The sequence below is a fragment of the Polypterus senegalus genome, chromosome 9 (assembly GCF_016835505.1).
Source record: "Polypterus senegalus isolate Bchr_013 chromosome 9, ASM1683550v1, whole genome shotgun sequence".
Taxonomy (NCBI): Eukaryota; Metazoa; Chordata; class Cladistia; order Polypteriformes; family Polypteridae; genus Polypterus; species Polypterus senegalus.
The window spans coordinates 127857334-127883177 of record NC_053162.1 but is presented as its reverse complement, the minus strand read 5'-3'; the positions used below and the strand labels follow the sequence as shown (position 1 = coordinate 127883177).

General features: G+C 35.9%; 1 protein-coding gene across 2 annotated transcripts in view; it reads right to left on the bottom strand.

Annotated features, from left to right (window-relative positions):
• Nucleotides 1–2165: 2165 nt before the first annotated feature.
• ano10b (anoctamin 10b) overlaps nt 2166–25844 on the bottom strand; it is a 62454-nt gene continuing 38775 nt past the window's right edge. Inside the window, exons 5-12 of one of the 2 annotated variants that reach the window (XM_039763822.1) lie at nt 24429–24545; nt 16390–16959; nt 11963–12018; nt 8827–8901; nt 6098–6262; nt 5425–5616; nt 3904–4041; nt 2166–2458 (exon numbers count right to left, since the gene is read on the bottom strand). In XM_039763822.1, coding sequence (XP_039619756.1) covers nt 2327–2458; nt 3904–4041; nt 5425–5616; nt 6098–6262; nt 8827–8901; nt 11963–12018; nt 16390–16959; nt 24429–24545 — 1445 coding nt within the window. In that variant the 3' untranslated portion in view covers nt 2166–2326. The remainder of the gene's footprint in view (nt 2459–3903; nt 4042–5424; nt 5617–6097; nt 6263–8826; nt 8902–11962; nt 12019–16389; nt 16960–24428; nt 24546–25844) is intronic. The other variant, XM_039763823.1, reaches the window with a different exon arrangement.

Sequence of the window (25844 nt, the reverse complement as noted above, 5' to 3'; positions counted from 1 at the left end):
TTCTGGGGCTTCATTGTTGTTTTTTTTTTTTGTTTGATTTTATTTACTTTTTTCTCTTGCTTTATGCAATTTATTACAATTTGCTGTTTTGTTTAACAATGATGTATTGTAAACTGTAATATATTCTGTTAATGGTTTGTTAATTATTTCTTACTGATTTAATTATTCTATTTTATAATTACTCACTTGTGTTGTAAATATAGAGCCATGGTGGGGAATGTCCTTTAAGGAAGCCACCAATAATTCTCCTTAAATAATTTTTCAGTCCCAGGCCAATGACTTGGACATTGTATTCTTTCTGATTTCTGTGAGCTTCCATGCAACATTCAAACTCCACGCAGGGAGAACCCGGGAAGTGAACCCAGGTCTCCTAACTTCAAGGCAGCAGAGCTACTGCTGTGCCACCATGATGCCCAGGACAACAATGTGAAGCTATATTAACATAAACATCACAAATCTATAACAAAATATTTTCTTTCTCTTGCCTTTTGTGTTGCTTTAATTATATTTGTTCCTTTAACCAACTCCTCTATAACTATTATAATACTTTTTATTCTGTTGTTTTCAGTTTACTTATCAAACTTCTCACATGTATAATCTTTTTTTTTTTTCATTAGAATTTCCACTAGTATAGTAAGGATAGGAAAGTTCTTTGTGGATAAAAAAAAAAAATCACATCACAGTTTTAAATGACCCCCTGCCTTTAATTTCTAACTGTATTAGTACTATTTACAAAAATTCATACAAGCTGTGCATATAATGTTTTTTATTTGCAGCAGTCCGCACTATTTACTACTTGATGAATGTTGCTTATAGAAATTAGTATCTATCTATCTATCTATCTATCTATCTACTGTGCAATTTTACTTCAGTGCAAAGCAGAAATACCAAAAAAAGATTTTATTAAGGATAATAAGGGAGGCTATGCAAAGGTTGTTAATATGTAATATATTTCAAGTTTCAATAAAATAAATGATGAGTTGAACGTGCTTCAGTTGAATTACCATTTCTGATCAAGGAGTCCAACATGGCAGATTACAGGTAGTGAAAATTTTGGCCACAATGTACAATTAGGGCAGTTTCTTTAAGTGTTCTTTAAAGAGATGTAGGAGTGTAAGTTAGATTTCAATGTGATAAGCTATAACACACCACCAAGAAATAAGTGATTCACTCAGTAAACAATTAGTAAAGAGGGATTTACTACCACAACACTGGTTGAAATTCCTCCTTAATTAACAGCACACACAGAATAAAGAAGAAGATGACAAGGTAACAGCAGTTATTAGCATCTGTTTAAAAAAGATACATGTAGATTTAATCTAATACTTTACAGACATCTTAAAAAAAGTGATTTACAAAAAGTACATTTAATCCAATACTTAATCCAATACTTCATAGATATTTTGCTTTCAGAGAAAGTGCAGTTGTGTACTTACATATACAGTATGGTTACAAAGACATTGAATATTTTATTTGCAATTGTCTTTAAACCCAACAGTGACACTTAATCTTATTTATTCCTCAGATACACCAACATCATTGTCTATAAACTTTTGAATAACAACAGCCTTCTAATCACTGCAAATGTTTGCCATAAAATAAAGATATACCTCATGTCAATATATAGACATAGAATCTTTTATGTCAGATTTCAAATGAAAAGAATTCAGAAGTTTGTACACATCCTTAACACAGAGTGCAAGAAACTGAATTGATCTGAAGAAACTTGACTGGTAGGACAGACAGACAACCATTCATTACCTTTGCTGTTTCTGACTATTCACTTCACACTAAGGTGACCCTGGAAGGTCATGAATGGATCTTATCTGCTCCAAATGTGTGCATTTGATCACATTTGTTCGAGTGCTGCATAAGTCTAATTTCCAATCTGGATATTTAGAACCAAAGTGTTCATTCTCTTTCTGGAAAGATGGTCATCAAAGCTGCTTTGTAGGGTCACTATTTGTAAAGGATTTGTGTACATTTTGAAACATCTATCTGAAAAGTGATGTTTTTGTTAAGTCTCATTTCTAGACCTAGTGCAAAAGTGCAAAAAATGTAGGCGCTTTTACTAAAGCTGATTCCCCTTAATTAAGTAATGGTTAGTTATTAAGCATTTTTGCCTAAACATTAAAGTGATTTTGAAAATTGCATTCAAGCCAACATTGTCTTTCTCATAGATATGCAAAACCTTTATTTTCTTTACAGGTTAAAAAATATGCATAGTTTACAAAAAATCCACAGGAATTGTACAGAAGAACAAGGTGTATGTAAGTCTGCAGTGCAAATAATAAGAATGGCTATGTCCTAATAATTCCTTGTATCATCACAAGCCTTGTTTTTGTTGTTTGAGAGCCTGAAAAGATTGAAATTCTATTTGAGCAACTTTTATTCTCACCCATTCAGGCTCATCAGGAATTCCAAAAGCTATAATTATCTTGAGAAAAATAAGTGCTTGCTGTAAAAGAGAAGAGAAAAAATTAAGTTAAAAATAAAGTACTGTAATGGACAATCAGCCTGTCCACAGCTGTTTTCTGGCTTGCAATCAGTGCTATAAGGATTGGTTTCACAGCTCTGTGGTATTGAATTGGAGCTGGCAGATTTAATAATATTATAGTTTTATTGTGTTACAATACACTAATAGTTATTTTACTGAAACCCTTAAAAAAAATTCAGATTATTATAAAATCATCAAATCACAAAAACTAAATATTGGAAAACTAGGACAGTTCTATCAGTTGTATAAAACTGTTCATAGTATTTGATTACACTGAGATGATTAAACATGAGTAATATTCAATTTAAAAAACTTCACTTATTTCACTAATTGGTGGAGCTTAAGATTTAAATTGTTGATGTTAAACAGTAAAATACAATGATAAATATCATGTTTTCAAGATCCTGATGTATATTTGAGATTCATTTTTCATGATTACTTTGTGATTTAGCATTTGATAGAATATGCATCTCTTTTTGAAAAATGTCTCTATTATTTAAAATTAAAAATACAAATACAGTAGAAGAAAATGGTAAAAGACACAATTTACAAGAGGAGAAATCTGGACATTCCTGGCACAGGAATCAGTGGGAAAATATCACATAAAAGAATGGGGACAGTGACAAGAAGTCACCTTATAGTAAGGCACTGTACTAACTGCATAAAATTAGCAGCGGTTTTGAAATGAAATCAGGAGATTTTTCAAAGTTTAAATAACAAGCCAGAAGTTGTAACTAGGAAAACAAGAATCAACTAAAAGAGTCTAAGACATATAACAAAAATCATATTTCAGAAATAGTGCAGGAACTTGTGAACCAATAAATGAACACATAACCAGATCTAAACTGTAATTCTGAAATCGTGGTCAGTGAATGGGATAAATTTTGCAAGCAGAAACATCAAATCACAATGAAAGAATGAATTTTTAAGGGTCTGCGTTGAATTTACATCCTTGGATAAATTGCTAGCTCAGAGCAGACTTAAATATGGTCATGCTCATGACATCATAAAGCTTAAATTCAGAAACATGCACCCATACAATTGGTCCCCAAAACAATGTCAAAAGAAAATTAAGAGGTTAAGGAACAAACTGGAAAGATTAATTGCCATGACAGGCACATAATTAAACCAATAAATACCATGTAACTCTTTGACATCAAAATGTGTGGCGGTGGGCTGTCAAGGTGCAGTAATGTGTGCAGGTGTGCAGTTACAGTACAGAATGTAGCTTTCCATGTACCACTGCTTGAGACATTTTTTCCTGATGCTTTTAGTAGTCACTGACTACAGACCTATTCTGGGAATTTGTGTACCTCCTCATATATACTAAGGGTTTTCAAGGTTTCCATTCTCACAAATGCACCACATTTAAGTAAATATGAGAAAAACTATTGTCATCTTCTTACCTCAAGGACAATAGCAAGAAATAGGACTGTCTTGTTGTCAATTTCATTGTTTTGGCAGTAGGTTGTCATCTGAGGTAACATCAGAATGAGGAAGCAATTGGATATGACCGATACAAGTCCCAGCATTTCAAAGGCAGACTGAAGTGAAGAAGGCAGATGGTCAAAGTTAAGAGGCATGTAAACCATCCTTTAAGTAATTAGCAGGCACTGCAGGTTAGCTGCTATGATGTTAGGCTGTAAACCAAAGTCTACAGTACTGTGTGATCTGTGATCAAGAGCTTGACATACCTGTACTGTAAGTTTAAACATAAAAAGGGAAACAACTGAAGCTTTGTAATTCTAAAGTGTTTTTTTCCTTAGTCATTTTAGTGGATGTTTTTAGTGAGGGTATTGGGAGTGGATATTTCTGGGAATGAGAGATCCATCCATCCATTATCCAACACGTTATATCCTAACTACAGGGTTACGGGGGCCAGCTGGAGCCAATCCCAGCCAACACAGGGTGCAAGGCAGGAAGCAAACCCCTGGCAGGGCGCCAGCCCAGCACAGGGCACACACACACCCACACACCAAGCACACACTAGGGACAATTTAGAATCGCCAATGCACCTAACGTGCATTTCTTTGGATTATGGGAGGAAACCAGAATATTTGGAGGAAACCCACGCAGACACGGGGAGAACATGCAAACTCCACGCAGGGAGGACCCAGGAAGTGAACCCCGGTCCCCTAACTGCAAGGCAGAACTGCAAGTAGGGTAGTTGAGTGGCAGGAAGGCTTTAGAACAGGGAAGATTAAAAGTAAATGCTGAAAAGTTGTAAGTCATGGGTTTTAGGAGAGTGAATGGTGTGAGACTGTTATTAGAAGATAGGGCAGGCTTACATCTTAAGAAGGTAGACAGATTTAAATGCTTGAGGTTAATTATAACTCAAGATGGGGGGCTGTGAAGTGGAAATAGATGAGAGAATAAAGGCAGCATGGAAGAAATGATGGGACTTGACTAAAGTGATTTTTGCTAAAATGTTGTCAACTGTAGTAAATGTAAAAATTGATTTATCAGTAATAAGGACAGTGTTGATATATAGTGGAGAGACAGAGGAAAGAAGGAAAAGACAGCAAAGGAAACTGGAAAAAACTGTAATCAGAATTCTGAGTTGGGCTTTGGGTATCTCACTTTGGGAATGAATTGGCTAGTAGAAGGACATATACAAAAAAGATAAGTGGGAAAATTTGTGATACTAGATTTAGATGGTGTAGCATGCATGTGTTTAGGAAAAACGTGGGAGATGGAGACCCACATAGAGGACTGTGGGGGGAGGGAAATGAGGAAAGGAAGTGTATTGAAAATGATGTAGAGAATAGACAAAGATGATGGAGACTCATCAAGGTAAATGATCCATAGGAAATGGACAGCTGACGATAACAATCAGATAAAATGCTTCTAAAGATGTACCATGTAATATGTGTTTATATTTTCTTGTGATGATCTTTGTGATCAGTTATTTCACTTTTCATTTTTACCTGCCAAATTCCAATGTTTGCTGCTGGAACAGCAAAGGGTTTCTGGAAGATCCTGCAGAATTTCAATGCATCAGTGCGGATCTCTGTTAGATTATTGAGTAATAGTAGGGCCCCTGTAAGGGGGTAGACACAAGAGAAGAAACTGAGGTAGCCAAACTGAAGGAACAGCTCGATGTATTCACCAAACAAACCCTGGAACAGAATTGTAAATAAACAAGCAAACTTAATGGGAATTAAAAGTGAATTAATATTTAACACTGTATAGTGTGAGCTGGAAAGAGATGACATAATGCTCTACTGTCACATATTGTAAACAAGTTTTTAAATCTTATCATTAAAGAAAAGAATAAGGTATCAAGAGAGGTAATGCCATAAAAACTATAGTCTTTTTAACATTTCAGTACTTTTTTGATCATACCTCATGACCTACATATTTTTCTAACACCTCTTATAGCCACACTCCAATCACTGTTTTACAAAAATAGTTAGCTTAACTCAAAATTGTCCTGTTATGAGAGAGAGTGAGTGTGAATGTGTGTTTGAGTGGCAGCCCACCTAGGGATGGGTCTCAATTTTGACTCATTAGCTCTACCTCCCCAAAGGCCCAATTAAAAAATTAAGCAAGTTCAGTAACTATATTGTAGAATGGATGACATTACTTAGAACAACTCACTGCACAAGTTGTCATTTGGCCTTGGTAATGAATCTTGTCAATGTCTGGATCATCCTTAGACTGTTTCTTCCCTGGTAAAGGAAAAAGCCTTTCCTTCATGTACGGTATTAGAGTCTCAGTGCACTGGTTAATCACCTGACTGACAATCAGCAATGATGCCAGCCTCTGTAAACATAAATGACAAGTGTAAAAAGCAGAGAAAGAAAAGTCCTGTGATAACAATTATTTAGGGTAAAATAAATATCAATTTTTGCCTGTCAGTACTGTAAGCTGTCAACTAATGCTAACTTTTTCTAGTGCAATTAATAAAAAGTACCAACATAAAACCCTTTACCCAACACTCATGTTTTTAAAACAACACAATATAGCACAAGTTAATAAGGGAGAATATAGCACAAGTGAAAGGGAAATTAAAAATGCTGTTCTTTTCAGGATACTATAAAGTTATTTCAGGGTAGCAAGATGCTGATGGTTGAAAAGGAATCACTAGGATGGCACTGGGCATGGGAAAATCCTGAAAGAGACTCCTTTTACAGGAAAAAGAGTGGCAGTAGGAGTAAAGTTTGGCCACATGCTGCTGGCCTCAATCACTCTCTAAGAAGAAGGCCAGGCATCTGTAGTTACGTCACCTACCCATCTTGTGTGTTAAGTCAACTACCCTCTACTACTACAGAGAAACATTACATACTTCTGTTCAGGTCACTTATTTCTCTCACCTGAACTGGTGCTCTGTCACATTGTCCATCCAGGATTTGTTAATTATTGGTGGGGTACTACATATCCTCCTACTGAGGAGCTTTCAGGAGTTTCCCCTTCCTTGTGGTATCCTCCTGATGTCATTACCCCTGGCAACCTGTAGCCTTCTGGGCACCACTTCATGATATGCAATTGCCCAAGCACAAGCAATCAAATGTCAAATGGGAATAATTGACAACAACAAATAAATGCAATAATCTGAAAGCTCCAAATCCTATTAATTTATTCTGGTCACAATATAATTTATTTTCTGTGTTGATTGTGTTTCCCTTTATTTGAAATTAATCAGCACAGAATAACAAACAGCAAAATAATCCGTAAGCTCTGAACCACTCAGTGAAAAAAATTACAGGAGACCTGCTCTCTCATCTCATATTTCCAGGACAATATTTCATACATATGTGATGGCAGTTCTCCCGTAAGCACTTTCATTAAGTGGTTGAGACATTTTGTATTGTTTCTTTTCTATTGTAGGTTACTTTTATTTTGTACAAATGTGGAACTATAGTTTATACAAAAAATGGCAAAGAATTTGTTACAAAAAATGGATTATGGATAAAAAAACAAGAACAAAAAAAATTGTCTATAAGAGCAAAGCTATCATAAATCTTAGAAAATGAATCACTTCAGTAATTTTAATATGTGGAAACTATAATTCAATAATATAACTGAAAATGGCTTTGTGGTATTCAGTATTGATGATTTTCAAACACAAGATAAATAGAAATATGTCTAAAGTATGTTTGTGGGGAAAGAGCTTGAGAATATAATTTTTTTTACTGTAAAATATCTACCAGGGAAGCACATGCCAATAGAATAAAGTCTGATTTAGCATAAGCTGCCCTAATTGTGTTCATGAGAAATGTAAGGGTTTATTTTATGAGAAAGAAGTACAAGAACAGTTGTGTGAAATATTTAAAATATTCAAGCGTTTGCTTCAGTTTGAATATTTAAAAGTCTAAATATTCTTGATTGTAATAGACATTTGTCATTTTCACCCTCTGATAGAGGGTTTGGAGGGTACATCCATAGTAAAGGTTAAAAAATAAAAAATATATCATATTTGTAATCACTGACCTTGAAATAGTCTAAGACAATATTTGAAATTTGTAAATTTTAACCTTCTGGAAGTGGCTGTTAGAGGGCCACTGGTAAAGAGTCATATATCAAAAGTGATCATATTCGTAATCAGCAACTTTGAAATAGCATAAAATGACACTCTACATATCCATATTATCAATCTCATTTTTTTTTAATTTTGTTAAAAGGAGTAACTTTGACTCCTCAAATCCCATTAGGGGATTAACACCTGGAGTTAGCTGATGTGGAAAGCACAACTTTGAGCCCTTCTGTTCATTTTTGCTGTAGATACCTGTTGGTTGTTTTTCTCTTTGTTATATGGGTGTAATTTCCTGCACAAACTATGCTCCAAAGTTGAGGAGTTTTCAGGTGCAGAGGGTCAAAAATGGGTGGGTAACAACAAAAAGATCAACATCTTGCTCAACATCTGGACATCAAGATGAGTCAGACAGTATATCATATGTTGGGGATTTTCTGTTCCAGTGAGTTAAGATGTGCCAGACAAAAAAATAAAGTGATTTCAAAGAGTTAATTTTCAATTAAAGCTCTGACTCATGAATTATTCCATTATTATTTGACCATTTCAGTTTTTAAGCCAAGAAGCAAGTTCTTTACTATATAGTTGACCCTAACCTCGTAAATATAGTCCTTAACTTATTGCTTTGTAAAAAACATCATAGAAATAGGTGAAGTTATTTAAAAAGGTTAGACGTCATCCTTATTCTATAAAGATCTGTGTGACCATGTTGAGCAATATAGTACTGGGATGTCTGGATTTACATAATCTGACAGAATATTGACACCTAACATGGTGCATAGTAGACATGTTTTAATTTTACTATCACACTCACATAACTGTATTTCTGTTCTTAATGAAATCTTCAGTGAGTTACCTTTTGTAGAAGCTGCAGGTCCTGCTTGAAGAAAGCAATGTGAAATAAAACAGCAAAACTGTTGAAGAAAGTGAACTAAAAAGACAATAACAATAAGATGTTATTAGTTAAAGCAGGAATAGCTTCCTCCCACTTTTCTACTAGTGACGAGCATAATTTCAAGGTTTCATTTTCAATACTTTTTTCATAAGTGAAATTTTGCAGAATATTTTTTTCTGGCAATGCTTTGGCTGCCAAGGCTTTGTTGATGTTACTGTCACTAATTACTTTCAGGCAAAATCTTTATGCAGATGACAAGACTTCAGCTGAAGCAATGCTGCTCTGGAAACAATTTTTAAAAGATTGATTCAGTTTATCACATTTTTTTGTGCAATACTCATATTTTCCATTAAAAGTAGCAAAAAGTACAGTGGGTGGCAAATAAAATGTAAGCATTTTTTTTGCAGATAAAGCTGCTAAAAGTTTTAAATTGTGACTTAAAAATTTTACTCTGACTGTAACAAAAGTGTTTAGGTAAAAGGCAATTTACTGGTGGTGGTGTCCAGTAATTACAATTTTCAGGCTCCCTTTTCTTTGCAACAATTTTAATGTTTCTGCCAGTTGAATGACATTGCCTATATACTTAAAAGAAAAGTCTTCTGCGCAACTTACTGAGAGCCTGATAATATATTTTAGAGCTATGACTGAAGATAAAAATACAACTGAAAACATTACAATCCCATCTCATTTAGCTCTGATGTATGTAAAGCAGAAGTCACACATTTACTATTGCATAATTTTAAAGTTGATTGCTCTTCTTTCTTTCTTTCTTTCTGTTTATTGAATATCCATCCATCCATTATCCAACCTGCTATATCCTAACACAGGGTCACAGGGGTCTGCTGGAGCCAATCCCAGTCAACTGTTTATTGATTACAACTGTAATAATTGAAATGCATCCAAATTTGTCACTTTCACCCACAGTCTATGTTACTTTACACTCAGAAGGAAATAAACTCCTATTAATGTCTTCCTATTTGCATCTAGGTCATTGGGGTATTCACTTTTTGAAGCTATGTACCTGAAGTTTTACTTACATTCACATTATGATAGACTATAGAATACAACCCTACACATGTAGGACACTCAAAATAAAAACAGATTTATTTAATATTTTACTTTTTAAAACTTCTGCTATGTTAAGAGACATTCTTAATACGTTAATGTTAAAATAACTCAATATAAGTCATAAACAATATGTTATTGGTTTAATAATGTTAAAATATTTGAATATAGGATAGCAATATTAGATTAGACTAGATTAGATTAGATTCAATTAGGTTAGATTAAATTAGTTAAATTTAAATAATCCCATGGGGAAATTTAGAAGCATACAGCAGCAGAAACATTAAAAACAAGTATACAGACTCACAGAACAAATAATACAGCCAATAAATCAGTTGATAGATAGATAGATAGATAGATAGATAGATAGATAGATAGATAGATAGATAGATAGATAGACAGATATTGTGCAGATATTTCAAACTGCAGTTTTATTGCAAGAGTGCTAAATGATTTATTTCAAATTTTATTGCTATTTTAGTAATTTGTTGTCTTTCAAATGACTACTGTCACTATGGCACACTAGATGGTGACAGTGTCTTACAGTTTGCCTTAGGCTCCCTTATGTCTGGCACGGAAACTGCACATGTGAATAACTGCTAGACAATCATCATTTTTGGTCTTCACATTACTGTTGTTCTTATTTTTTCCCTTGCCAGAAACTGCTAGAGTCAGTATTAATACAATATAAGACACATAGTTAAAAAAATAACAGAAGGTTATAACCTTAACCCCTATCAGCTAACATGTAGTGGGATGCCCTAATGTTTTTGTTATTATTCTGAGTAGACACTCATTTAGTCTTTGTTTTATTTTGTCATTGGCAAGGTATGATTTGCAGTTTTAGACTGTAACCTGTGCCCCACAAATGGAATGTATTTACAATATAAAAATAAGCTTAAGAATAGAACATAACTGAACATTGGCATATAAACTAACATATGTAACATCACAGAGATTTTTTTGTGATTTCTTTTCCTTTGAATTGTCTTTGAACTTTTAAATTGAAATTTATTCTGCTGTGAGTTTTTGTTTGCTACATGTTTGATTTAATGTTAGACCCAAATTTGCCATCTTAGTAGCTGATTCACTTTGGGAACCTGGTAGAGATATAGCTACAGTACATATTGATGATAATACAGTTTCATTATTCACTGTCTGAATGTGTTGTCATTTTCACTGTATTCTGTTGAATAATTTACATTTTTGGAATCCTTTTCTGTGGCTTTTGAATGTTATTGTTATTATGGTGATGTTACCAAAGCACCACCTTGGATGTTTGTACCAGCATGTTTGGACATGGTTGCAATGTTTCAAATATTCGTGTTTTCCTTAATGAAGAAGGCAGCAGGCCAATACACCAATCATATATTGGATTAAAGACACAACTTTCTCTTTTTAGGATTTTTTGCATTAGTAGTTAGGGAAGGACTATTAAACTAAGGATGGGCCAAAAGTAAAAGTTGCCAGCAATTTTACAGCTGCAATATGTAATTTCTTTAAGAAACTATGACTTACATCTCATAAAGTTTCAGACTTTCGCAGGATATAATAATTATTATAATTATTTTATAAGTATTATAATTTTTTAATATATAATTTTATGATGTTTGCTGTAAAAATTGCAGAGTTTAAGGCACATTAATGTGTATAAAATGTATTTTAGTAATTCATTAATTTTATTTCCGTTACAGACCCGGGTTCGCTTCCAAGGTCCTCCCTGTAAAGAGTTTGCATGTTCTCCCCGTGTCTGCGCGGGTTTCCTCCAGGTACTCCGGTTTCCTCCCACAGTCCAAAGACATGCAGGTTAGATGGATTGGCAGCTCTAAATTGTCCCTGGTGTGTTCTGCGGTGGGTTGGTGCCCTGCCCAGAACTGGTCCCTTCCATGCGCCCTGTGTTGGCTGGGATTGACTCCAGCAGACCCCCGTGACCTTGTGTTCGGATTCAACAGGTTGGAAAATGGATGGATGGATTTCTGTTACTTCAATATAAAGAAGAGAAATCAAAAGAAAAATGTCAATTAACACTTACCACAATAATTTTAAGTGTGTAAAAATTTTGAAATGAAGACTCCACTCGATGATTCTCTAAAAGATACAGTTTAAATGCTGTTAAATACATTTTACAGTACACAAATCAGCTAAGTAATCAACTATATTCTCTGTTTAGAATCCATTGCCTATTATATAATGTTAGCACCGTATTAAACATAGCTGTTTAATCCACTATGGGTGGTAGAGCGCTGCCCACTTGTGTTTAACAGCAAAAAAATAAGATCTATAAATGTACTTGTAAGTGAATACTTGTTTTAATGGAATAAATACAGAGTCTTAAACAATTTTTAATTATGTGTTTTTCAGGAAAATATTCAATCTAAGAAATTACCGACATAGAAGCTATATTAGGTTAGCTGCCTGTGATGTTGAATGTTTGTTAACAGTACCATGTGGGAATAGTGTTCATGTCTCCTGATTTAAATAAATTTACTTTTCATTAGCCAAAAAACCAGTGCATAAAAATATTAAGTTAGGGCAGTGAAGAAAACTCAGTTGTCCAATTGAGTTGGTGTAACTACACAAAACTGACATGTGATTTAAATTCCTAAAAGCCAATTGAGAAGGGCCTGCTTGTCAAAAATCCAGATAAGCCAGATATTTCTATATTTAACTCAATAAACTGTCGAGGGGCTGATCTCAGACAAGGAAGAGGATAATGAATGTTAAGGGGGCAAGCAACCAGCATCTGCACAGAGTGAAGCAGAACAAGTCATATCATCTGAAGTAGATTGTTACAGAAGCAAAAGTGGACAACAAATACAGAAGGTGTCATTACAGCTCCGCTTCTATAGTGTTGCCCATTCTCTAGGTATTAATGATGAGTTTAGAGAGATAAAACATAAAAAAGAAGTGCCACTGACCACTTAACAGCATAGGAAGCCTTTGAAAGAGTCCCTGTCATTGCCATCAGATGACAAGTCAGAAAGAGACTGTGAGGCATGCAGTGGGGAGACAAACAACTTCTGATGCCATAAGATCCTGAATGTTCTGAGCAGGGAATTGTAGAAGGGCAGAGCTCAGATGAGAAGTAGGAAATTGAAAGTTAGAAGTCAAGCAGCTGTAGTAGCTGCACAGAGTGAAACAGCACGAGTTGCATCACCTGAAAAAGTTTCTTACACAAGAAAAATTGGACAAAAACACAGAAGGTGCCACATATGTTTACTATAACTGGACTGCATAACAATTGATTGCTGCATAGTGTCTTAGGAGCCTCATTACAATGATCACAAACATGTAACTGTGGTCTGGGATTATTGTGCTGAGTACCACACAATGATTGTGTAATTAGTATATAAATATTAGAAATTAAAAATAGTTTAGTATTAAAAATTAGTTTTAAAAAATGTTCAGGGAACAGGTTACAAAACATGTTTGGAAAGGTACCGTTATTTTATTACATAAAACTATGCCAGGTCTCTAAAGCCCACATGGTATGTAGTAGTGTTTGTTGAAATTTCCATGTACACAAGGGTTAAGGACATTCTATCTATATGAGGACATGTCAGTTACTGCTGTGAATCTATAGCAAAGCTATACAACAGATACCTTTCTGTTACTACCCAGCAAAAGTCTGAACACTTTTTAAGTTGAAAGAAGTGATGTACATAACTCATGGAGAGTTATGGCAAATTCAGGTACTGTGGCATTTCAGGTACTGCAAAAGAATGGCTAAAATATCCTATTATAGATGATATTTAATGCTAATGGAATGCATCTGATATGATTAAATGAAGTAGAAAAGGAAGGTGGGGATTTGGAGATTTATGTCAATGAGAAGCAGTAAAAAAGAGCACATTACAATTAAAGCTGAAATGTGTGATCCACACTTTGAAATCTGATCTGAATTGATCCACACTGTTGACTAGGAGGGGGTTGTATCATCCTATTAATGCTTATTTTAAACTCATTCATTCTGTTATCAACCCTGTTAAGATGAGTCATTCTGAATGCTGGTGACTTCAGCCAGGGAGCTCTGGATAGAATAAACTTTTAATGGCATGTTGCTTTTATGGACACAACAAGCTGGACCTTGCAGGACAAAGCAGACATTGCCCATTCTGCTAGGCTTTAGTGGCACACCAGGTTCTTCGTACCAGTATCTGCCTGTTCATCTGATAATAAACGTGTAAGAGACTAGTCAATATACCACTGCAGAACCCCCCATCTGCTGAAAACTTCTTGAGCCACAAGGCGCAAAATGGACTCAAGCAAGAATCAAAACCTATAATTCAAGGAATCACAATCTGTTGGACAGAAGAACTTGCCTATGAGAAGACAATTATTTTGTAACTGAAAATGACTGTAATCCAATCAGGAGACGTTATAAGTTACCTTAAAATCTGCTGCACCAACCTAAAGATGCTCTTCAGTTCTCTTAGGTGGCTCTCTCATGGTAATTCTTCGGGAACTCCCACAGGAGCTCAACTCTCACTCTTTAAAATGACTGAAAACCTCTTACACCGGCACTCTGAAACTAAAAAGCTATGAGCCACTCTTCTTTGGGGCACTAAAGCAGACACATTCTTCTCCATGTGAACCTGAGATCTGATATCCAGCTTGCCAAACTAAACAATGAACCTGTCTGAAGGCTAAACAGGCAGCCATCACTTCAAGAAATGAAGTTAACATCTAAACACTTGTGCTAAAAAAGTAATGCTTTTTCCTGTGACATTGTAGACAAACACAGCAAAGGGCCTAACTGAGGAAAACACTGCACACAACAAACTAAGAACCATGCAGCAAAGAGAAATGCAAGATGAATTCCCCACTTGAACCCAGAGAAGCATCAAAGCAGCAACTCCACACAACATTAGACATCACCTTTAAAGACTTGATATAGTAAAACTGTCTGTGTCAAGATAAGTAAGAACTCTAAATAGAAAGTAAACCGCCAATCGTTCCATGTCATGTTTGTCTGTCTAGTCAGCAAGTGTCGTATTTTATCTCTCTATTATAAAAAAAAATCTTGGAGGGCTTGGAAGGAGATGAGATGTCATTTTCTCGGAAACGTTTTAACGTCCTGCGAGACAAGGCAGTGAGACGAAAGGACAGCTGCTGTACAGGCTTTTAAATGTTTTAAATTTTCAAAGTGCTGCGTGACATGCAAATCATGCAGCACAGCGGCAGCAGCAGCAGCAAGCCAGCAGCTGATCTGACCGCATCTCCTTAGCGTGTGTTCAGCCCCCCTCTTCACAATACGAGCAGCAGATACGTGAAGTGGCTGGCGCGTAGCGCGCCCTGGGTGTAGGGGGTGGGCGAGTGAAGAGACCAGGGGGCAAAGCCCCCTAGCATATCAATATATAAATGCAGTTAGCATATTTCTATAATCCTTTTGTTTATAAATAAATTGTATTATACTGTTTCTTAAAATGAGTGTGCTTCAATTACCTTGATATAGATGTACCTCCTGCAACAGAGAAAGGTAAGTTAAATAAAGTAGGAGCCTTATAGAATTATGTAATTATGTAATTGCTGAAGGCAAGACCAATAGTTGATAACCAAGTTAAGTTTCTGCTCCTTTCCCACATTATTATGACTGTCTCTGTCTGGGCAAACTAAAATAAAATTTCTTTTCCTTTACTACAAACTGCTGTATTCAAATGTAAATGCCCTTAAATGAAAACCTGTGGTACATCTGACCAACTTATTGCCACATACAAGCCTCTAATTCAAAGCAGCACCTCTCTGTTGTTCAAGCCAGAACTTATTATGTGATTTTTGGGAGTTGTTGATTGTTTATTATTTTTTTTTTATATATTTATTATATTTTTTTATATTTGTCCCTTGGGGACAAATACAGTCAGTTAGTCAGTCTGTCTGTCTATTTGTCTATCTAATCACCAGCAAAAGACGAGACCAGGCCCATCCTGGCATCATTACATACACTATAGATTATACCTTTAGTAGTAAATTAACTGAAAAATGTGGTATTTTCAAATTTTTCAATTTATTAGGAATGAGGTACAGGTACAAAAAAGGCTAACTGTGAATAATATTAATTTTAGCATTTAACACCAAATTGTGGGCATGTAGAAACAAAAGAGAGTATACATCTTTATTATTTATTGACTAAACCTCATAACCATTGAAAAATATTGTACACATCATTGTAATTTCTAGAATGTGATATAAAACATATGACAGTTGAGCTTTACAGTTTAACACAGGCAGCTTTCCTTCATGGAAATATGAAGAATGTTATATGAAGCATTGTACATCTTCAGTTTTTCACCATGTCAGTCATAAGGACAGATGAGAAAATTTTCACTGGAGATGTTAACAGATTTGTTTTATGTGCCAAAAGATTATTAAAGTACCTAATAACATTTTTTTAATGTGGCATTCTATTTCCTTAAAAGAACACATGAAAACATGAATATAATTCTTGAAAACACTGCTTACCCCATTCTGTGAGTCTTTCTGCAACGCCTTTGTAGAATCTATTCATCAGATCAGTGTAGAGTGTATGCACTATAGACGGTAGGTAGATGAGAGGTAGTGTGAGAAAGCAAGGAGTCTGTTTGTAGTAATACTTCATCAGACGCTCAAACCAGAAGAAAGCAACCATTCCAATTACTGAAAGTCCCAGTAATGCACAAACTAGAGGCCCAGACACCAGCCACATCCGAACTTTTCTTTTCCAACTGGGATAATAAGGTTCTTGCCGTCTTGTAACAGGGTTTTTCCCTAAAGGCCCCCAATAGCTGGGTCGAGGTTCTTCAAAGTTACTCTTAAGCAGCAGGGTTCCCCAGTTATAAGCCAGTTCTGCACTTCTACGTTTCCATAATTCTAATACTACTGTAGACCAAATCACATTAAAAATAGCCAGTGTGATGTAGCCAATCAAGGAGTCCCAAGGCATTAGATAAAGAAGTCCGCCCATCACTGCAGGAGGCACCATTGACCAAGTGTAAAACACCAGGAAACTGAAGTAGAAAGCTATTGGAGTACCAAAGTAAGAGTGGATGTCATCTGCATAGAAATAAAAAAAAATAAAAAAAAAAAAAAACTTCATACACTGTTCCTGTAAGAGCCAATCTTAGAAAGTTAAAGGTTTGAGTTAAACTCGTATTAATGTTTGCTTAATTTGAATAGAATATAAATTCCTTTCATAGTCATAACTTGGTATAGTCTTTTCCCCCTATAGTTAGCAAGAGATAGAACCTTCTTACTATAACTGAGAAACAGTGTGATAATAGCTGTTTTGTTTAGAACAGGACCCAGTAAAGAGGGACTTGAAAGACCCATTTTAAGTTTAGAAATGGGATAAGCATACAGTTTTCTGACTGTTTTGAAATGGTTCAGAAATGTTAAGTAAATAGTAACGATTTGAGATGTAACAAGATTAAGCTTTCAGTTCAGTTCAGACTCGAAGTCAGAAAATATAATTAGAGATCTTAAAGATCACATAAGTCAGAGGGAAGATAAGCTTTCCGTGTTCATAGCGGAGATTGAAAGTCTTAAAAACATTCCAGAAAACCGCTTAATAGTGGCTAAAAGATTTGAAGATTTTCATGCAACGCACAGAGAGCTAGAATAACTATATGAAAAGCTACTTTCTACGTTAAATAAGGAGGGAGCGATTCAGAAACAGAAAACGACATTCGCCGAAAGCTTTAAGAAATGGAATGAATTCACTGTCGCTACTACGGCATGGCTGGAAGACGCAAATATACTGTTAGCACATAGAGCTGATGAACAGCTAGTTAATCAGTTCGAAGAGATGCAATTTCAAGAACGGGTTCGTTCAAAGTCAAAAAAACGAAAGACGTCACCTCAATTAAAACGTACTCTTGATGTTAAACTTGATGCTCAGAAAACCGCAGCCACATCATCACCTTCTACAGCAGTGCTGATTGAACAATCGACACTTGACAGAATTCTAAAAAGATTAGATAAATTAGAGTCTGAAAGGCAGGTTCAGTCATTAACTGCCTGAGGACAGCCACCATTATATGGACCCGGTCTTATTGATATACAGTACTTCAGAATCAAGCTGAAAGCCAAAGGGTGGTTGTCGAAGCTACAAATCTGTTAGCTCATCAGTGGGAGAAACAAATTAAACCCCCAGCGCCACGTACAGAAGTACCAATATTTAATGGTCATCCTCTGACGTATTCATCGTTCATTAGGGCTTTTGATTATGCTGTGGACAAAGCGTTTGAAAATGAACAAGATAAACTGCATTTTCTAGAACAATACACTAGAGGTTGCCCTCACGAACTCATTCAATCCTGTATCGGACTTTCGCCTGAAGAGGGTTATCAAAAAGCACGACAACTGCTGAAAACCTACTATATTGTCGTTTCAAAACTTCCATATGAACTGAAACGAGAGTGGTTATCAGTTGCTTGCAGTACTGAGAGAAAAGAAAAAAGAGACGTAAAATTTAATGATTTAATAAACTTCTTACACACACAAGCACAGAACGCCTCTCATTCAATACATAGCAAGGCTATACAAAGTTACAAATATATAGAAAAGGCAGAGAGGAATGACAAAGGAAAGCCTTCTATGAATTTTAGTCTAAAAAAGGGAAATACCTTTGCCACAAATATCACAGAAGATGCTGAAAAGGAAACTCAGGACACATTAATCAAGAGGTCTGTCACAGGCACTTATGCCTTTAAAAAACATTGTGCCTTTTGTAGCAACCAACATATCCTTGCTGAATGTAAAAAAATCAAAGAACTGCCACATAAAGAAAGAATTGACTTTTTAAAATCTAAAGGTTTATGTTTTCGCTGTCTCAAACAGGGTAATCTAGGTAAGAACTGTAATGAAAGAATGAAATGTCAGACATGTTCCTTACAGCACCCACATATCCTGCACATTAAAAAGGACAACGGAGCAGCATCTAAAGCTACAGCTAGTGAGGTAACATCTACAGAAATGGAAACCGAGACTGGAACTTGTACCCTTACTGGGGCCGGAGAAGAATTTGCACTTCAAGTAGTTCCTGTTAAAGTAAAATCTAAGAAAAGTGAAAGGTATGTAGAAACATACGCCTTTATAGACCTCGGCAGTACAGTAACAATTTGCACTGAGAAGCCAGTCAGACTAAAGGTATTCCAGAAGAACAAAAATCACTCATCACAAAGCACATGAAAAAGTATAAATAGACTTTAAAACCATGTCTAATTTCTCTAGATGACTTAGTTAATGCTGAAACAGAGCTTATCCATCTAATTCAACAGCAAGAATTTCCAGAAGAATTAAAAGCTTTAAAGAAAAAGACTTGTGTTAAAAAGAACAGTCAAATCTATAAACTAGACCCGATCATACAAGAAGGAATACTAAGAGTAGGAGGAAAACTCTATAAAGCTGCAATGCCTGAAGAAGCTAAACATCCCGCAATTCTACACAAGCATTCACATGTTGCTTCTCTCATATTGCAGCACATTCATAAACGAATCTGTCATTGTGGGCACAACTATGTGCTCGCACAACTTCGCCAGAAATGCTGGATACCTCAAGCAAATTCAGCTATCAGAAAAATAATTTCAAAGTGCACAACATGCAGAAGATACAATGTGAAAGTAGGTGAGCAAAAAATGGCAGATTTGCCAGAAGATCACCTAGCATCAAACCAACCACCGTTCACTAATGTTGGAGTTGATTATTTTGGCCCCTTCCTAGTCAAAAGAGGAAGAAGTCTAGTCAAGAGGTACGGAGTAATCTTCACATGTCTAACAACCAGAGTTGCGCACATAGAGATCGCACATAGCTTAGACAGTGATTCTTGTATCCAAGCCATACTCCGATTTACGGATAGAAGGGGACAAGTTAAAATCATGCGCTCAGACAATGGAACAAATTTCGTTGGAGCAGAAAGAGAGCTACGAGAAGCTATTAAAAAATTGGAACACAAAAAAATCAGTGACGCTATGATGCAAGAACAAATCAAATAGATTTTTAATCCACCATCAGCCTCTCACCAAGGTGGAGTATGGGAACGACAAATCAGAAGCATAAGAAAGATTTTAAATTCAACATTAAACCAACAAACACTCGCTGACGAAAACCTTCCTACAATGATGTGTAGAGTGGAATCAATACTCAATAACAGACCCCTTACGAAAGCATCAGATGACCCAAATGATTTGGAATCACTCACACCCAATCACCTGTTATTATTGAAGACAAAACCTGAAATACCACCTAAACTTATTTCAGAAAATGAACCATACCCAAGAAGACGCTGGAAACAAATTCAATACATGGCTGACTTGTTTTGGAAAAGATGGACAAAAGAGTATTTGCCAATACTTCAAAAACGTCAAAAATGGCTTGCACCAAGAAGAAATTTTGAACTAGGGGACATTGTTCTAATTGTAGATAAAGCTTCACCTCGCAATTCCTGGGTATTGGGTCGAGTTATCAAGGCAATGCCAGATGCCAAAGGTGCAGTCAGAAGAGTTTTTGTGCAAACCAAAACCAGCACACTGGACAGACCCGTGAATAAACTGTGCCTACTTCAAGAAACAGCCAATGTTTGAAATATGAAATTTTTAAAATGTTTGTTTGCAGTGTTATTGCTAATGATTTGAAAAGAATAGTTAATATAAAAGTTATTGGCTCATATTGAAGTAAAGTATAGTAATTGTCTCCGCTCCTGCATAGCCAATTAGGGGCCGGAAATGTAAGAGCCAATCTTAGAAAGTTAAAGGTTTGAGTTAAACTCGTATTAATGTTTGCTTAATTTGAAAAGAATATAAATTCCTTTCATAGTCATAACTTGGTATAGTCTTTTCCCCCTATAGTTAGCAAGAGATAAAACCTTCTTACTATAACTGAGAAACAGTGTGATAAAAGCTGTTTTGTTTAGAACAGGACCCAGTAAAGAGGGACTTAAAAGACCCATTTTAAGTTTAGAAATGGGATAAGCATACAGTTTTCTGACCGTTTTGAAATGGTTCAGAAATGTTAAGTAAATAGTAACGATTTGAGATGTAACAAGATTAAGCTTAGAATTGAACTTTTCTTAACATTAATTTTTATTTTTTTGCTATTTTAATTTCCTTATTTTTGTGTAAACTGTTTTACTTTAAAACTTAACTAAACTTTAAAAAATGATACTTTGTCTGTGGAATCATTTCTGCGCGTCAGGCTTTTGTTGAATCCCATTTTTTTGAGCTGAAGCTGCAGTACTTTGATAATTTTGGGAAAAACACAGCTATAGTTCCAAAATAAGCAACTCTGTGACTTAAAAGTACTTAATTCATCCCAAAACATGAGTGTGTATATTTTGCATGTATAACAAACTAGCTCTGCAGAAGGAAATGAGCTGTTAATAATGTTGTTACAGACCATAAAGACACAGCAGACTTCAGGAGACTTAACTTGCTTATATCCTGTAGGTTACATGCCTCAGGTAGCTCTTTGCCATTTGTGCATCTTGGTTTGAGAGATAGAAGCATATGAGAAAAGAAAAGGTGTGACTTGGAGTCTGATCAGTTTAACACAACAAGTTCACAGAGGAGTGGCAGGGAGAGGTGCAGGGAGACAGAAAGGAAGTTTCAAGGAGGAGTTGGATAGAGTCTTGCCACAAAAAGTGCTTGCCTAGAATAATTTCATAATAAAAAGATGTTAAAAACCAGTGCAAGCAGAGATGAAAGCTTCTATAAGTAGCAAGAGAGTGACTCAGGAAACTTCACCTAGAAGACATCTTGTCAAAAGAAAGTGTTGGTAGGGTAGGTGGGATTCACTGTAGTATGTGTGTTGTGCTTTCATTCTGTTGTTGTTGCCTCACTAACAAAAATGAGGGAAATCACCAAAGAGATGAATGGACAGAAGCACACAGCATAGGCAGGTTTGCTTAATAGTAAGTATCCATTATAAAACATTAGGTCACCACTAGAGTGGTGAGCATTGTGTAATACTTAGACATAATAGAGTTGAATATTTCTGATCAAGGTGGCAAGGATGGACTGAATGCTTCCCACAAGTGAGCAACGACCAGTGTTATCTAGAGAGACAGACTTGGCTAAGAATGTTGTAAAAGGAAAGAATGGACAAAATATGAAAACTGTGAGAATACTGCAGATGCTCTCTGGGCAACTGCTGCTTATTTTATGTTTTGTTTCCATTACTTGTAATGGTATTCTAAAGTAGAATTAGCAATTAAGGAAAAGGGAAAATCCTCTAAGGAGTGGCAGAAAACAGGCAGAGGGTGGAACAGCATTCAATTAGAAGGCAAAGTAAAATACTAGTGTATTAGCTGGTAGAGGTGTGAGTTTGCAAATGAGATGCAGTATGAGGTTCAAAAAATGGTTTCTTCTTCTTCTTCTTCTTCTTTTAGCTCCTCCCGTTAGGAGTTGCCACAGCGGATCATCTTTTTCCATATTACTCTCACTGCACCACTCGGAGTATTTATATCACTGTATCTGAGTGTGAATCACAGCAGCAGCTGATCGGAAAGAGAATTATCGGTATACAGCATCAAGTACATGCTGTCTCAGCCACTGCAAAACTTTTTAAAGCCTTTCCTGTACAGACCTCGCGGTTCAGAAACAGTTTCATCCCAAGAACTTTAAATGCACTCAATCAATTGCACCTTGTAGAACTGTTTGTACTTATAAGTACAATCACCCCACTGTAAACTTGCACTATAGTTATAATATCGCACAACCTGAGCCACTTTATAAAGCGCGTATTTACATATGATGATGATATCATTTTTAAGGTGAAATGCAGCCAAATATGTTTATAAAATTATACAGATAAAACTTTAACTTCATTTAAATAATCTATATTCTTCACTGGGAGTGTCATTAAGGATATAATAATTAAACATGTACTACGAAGATATTTCAATGTTCCTTAAACGTTTTGAAGAATCGGCGCTAAGTTTACAGATGGCTTAACTTCTATTACAGAGCTGATTGTGTGGCGATCGGTTACTTGGGGAAAGAAAAGCACTGACTGCAGTGACGGCTACGCCAATATATATTGAATATAAAACAGAAAGAGAAAATAACAACACAGCTAAAAGCAGCGACAAATTTCGGCAAAAGTTAAATGCTTGTGTCATGAGCACGAGGCGGCTATGCAGTGTCTGCAACGGACGTGGCCATCCACCATGCATAAGCTACTTTACTGACATTGGCGGGCGAAGGAGCCACCGATTCTTCCTCTGCCCAGTGCCACCACAAGCCTAGAGCCACCCCTGAGCACTGCTGCAATAAATTATTTCATCGAAGTGAAACACATATTTAATGGCATGCTTTAACTCCTATAATCATAAAAATTATATCACGTATACATCTCAGTATTTTAGTTATTCAGTGAGCTGTAATATCATGAATGTAATGGATTCTGTGTCCAGTTGGAGGAAGAGAGCCGGTTTAAGAAGCAAGTAGTGATTCACACACATAGGCACACAGAAGATCAAATACAAAACAAAGCATTTAACGCGCTACTTTAATTACAATGTGATTTGAGAAACTGGCTAATTAAACAATTTTATGATGAAGTTTATGATGTTCTACTTTAATGACAAAATAAACTACGTGATTAAAGTAGAAATGTCGAGATTGAAGTTGACATTTCGAGCTTTTTCCCCACTGTGTGCCTTTTTTTCTCTGTACCCTAATAAGCTTTCATATGACACTCAGACAGTGGGCTACAACTCGGCTTTTCACGGTGACTTTGTTATGTGACTTCTTTTTTATTTCTGGCACTGTGCGATTTTGTGAACGTGAGCTTTCAAGTTTCTCCAACACGCTATGTCACTCGATCAACTTCCTTTTGTTGATTATACCACGGTTTATTTGAACAAATAGTATGTTTTTCCTTTCCCTCCACTTGGTATTCGCTGAAATTCTTATATTTTCCCCCGTGCTTTTCCCATTGTCTTTTCACAGAAGGCTGAGCTTAAGGGCGATTTATGTTCATTTGCATATTCAAAGAGGCGTAATTCTGGGAGGAGTTGGGGCGTTACATAAAGCGCGTGCACGAGCATTACTTTTCACGCTGATCGGGATTTATGTAGCAGAAGAACGTGGAAGTTGGAGTACGCACAGATTCCTGCATCTGGATTTTTCTGTGCCTAAGCACATTTGGGCTTTTGTGCTTACGCCATGTTATAGTGCGAGTTCTACGCACAGCGTTATAACAAGGCCCCTGGTGCCCATTCCAGGTGCAAGGCAGAAAAAAACACAGGGCATACTGAAGCACATATGATGCTGATGGAATAGGCTCCAGCTACCTAAAATGGAACAAGCATATTCATAAAATGTATGAATGTATATATTATTTTGTTATTTAGAATCTTTTCTTTTTTCTGTTTTTATTACATATTTTATTTATATTTTTAAATATTTAATTGCTTCAGTCAGGATATGCACCAAACCTTACAAATGTGCAGAATTTATAATATTTACTTAAGCAACTATTAAGCATTTATAGTTTTATCTTCCTTATTTTACTTATAGTCTTACCTGTTGGTATAGCTAAAGAGATCTCTGTGTACCATTGAGTAGCAAAGGCTTTCAGTTTGACTACGTCATGCAGTGGATAGATCTTCTTCACTAGTCCCTGCTTCACCAGCTTTCTAACTGAAATTAAAATGACATAAAAAATATTTTAAGAAAGTGTTGGATGAACAGTAAGCTATTCAGCTGTGCATTGAATTCCTTGAAAAAGAAGCTTCATCTGAACAGAATACATTTGTGGTGGTCAGCCTTTTGATTGCTGTTTTAGTAAGACTTCTTATTACAAAAGTGACTAATTTTAGCACTAATGATGCAGGAACAACTAATTTTATGCTCTTACAAAACCAGTTTGAATAGGTTTGCACCAGGGATATTCTTGAAGTCCTTATCTCTTTGATCTGGTTATGGATATGCTTAGTCATGGAATAAAAGACCAGTCCTGCTGGTGGATGCGTTTTGCAGTTGACATTGTGCTGTGTAGCACCAGAAAAGAGGAAGTTGAAAAAATGGAGAAAGGATTTGGAAGATAGAGGATTGGAGATAAATAGAAAGAAGACAAAATATATATAGTTTAATGATGAGGAGGATTCCAAAGTTGGCCTGCAGGGAGAACTATTAAAAAGAGTGGATAAATTTGAATATCTAGGATCAGCAGTAGCACAAGATGGAAAATTAGATGCTGAAATATCCCATTGAGTGCATTGTGGATGGAACAATTGGAGGAAGGTATCAGGAGTATGGTTTTTAAGACATTGGTAAGAACAGTAATGATGCATGGAGCTGAGAAATGGGCAAAAAATGGAGTGCAGTAAAAGAGTATTGAGATGGATTTGTGAGGTATAGAAAAAGGGACAGAATAAGACATGAGACAATCAGAGGCACAACAAAAACTGGAGAGATATCTAAGAAAGTACTGGAAAGTAGGATGAAGTGATATGGACATGTAATGCGGAGAGACAAAGAATATGTGGGCAAAAGAGTTTTGTGAGTTTTCTTCAGCTTCCAATTTCCTTTTGATGGTATAAGAAGCTGTACTTATTGACAGTATGTGAAATTTCTGCTCTGCTAGATTTACCCAAGTCAACCATAAGTGCTATTATTGTGAAGTAGAAGCATCTAGGAGCAACAGCAGCTCAGCCACAAAGTGATATTCCATACAAACTCACAACACAATCGCTTATTCTCTTTTGCATTACTCACAACAAACTACCAAATTGCCCCTGGAAGCAATATCAGCTTAAGATCTGTGCATTGGCAGCACCATGGAATAGTTTGCAAGGCTGCACTTAAGACTAAGACAACTATGCACAATGCCAAGTGTCAGCAGGTGTGATGTAGAGTCCACCAATATTGGATTCTGGAGTGATGTATTATGGTCCACTATCTGGCTCTGATGGATGAATTGGGGATAGGCAACCTTCT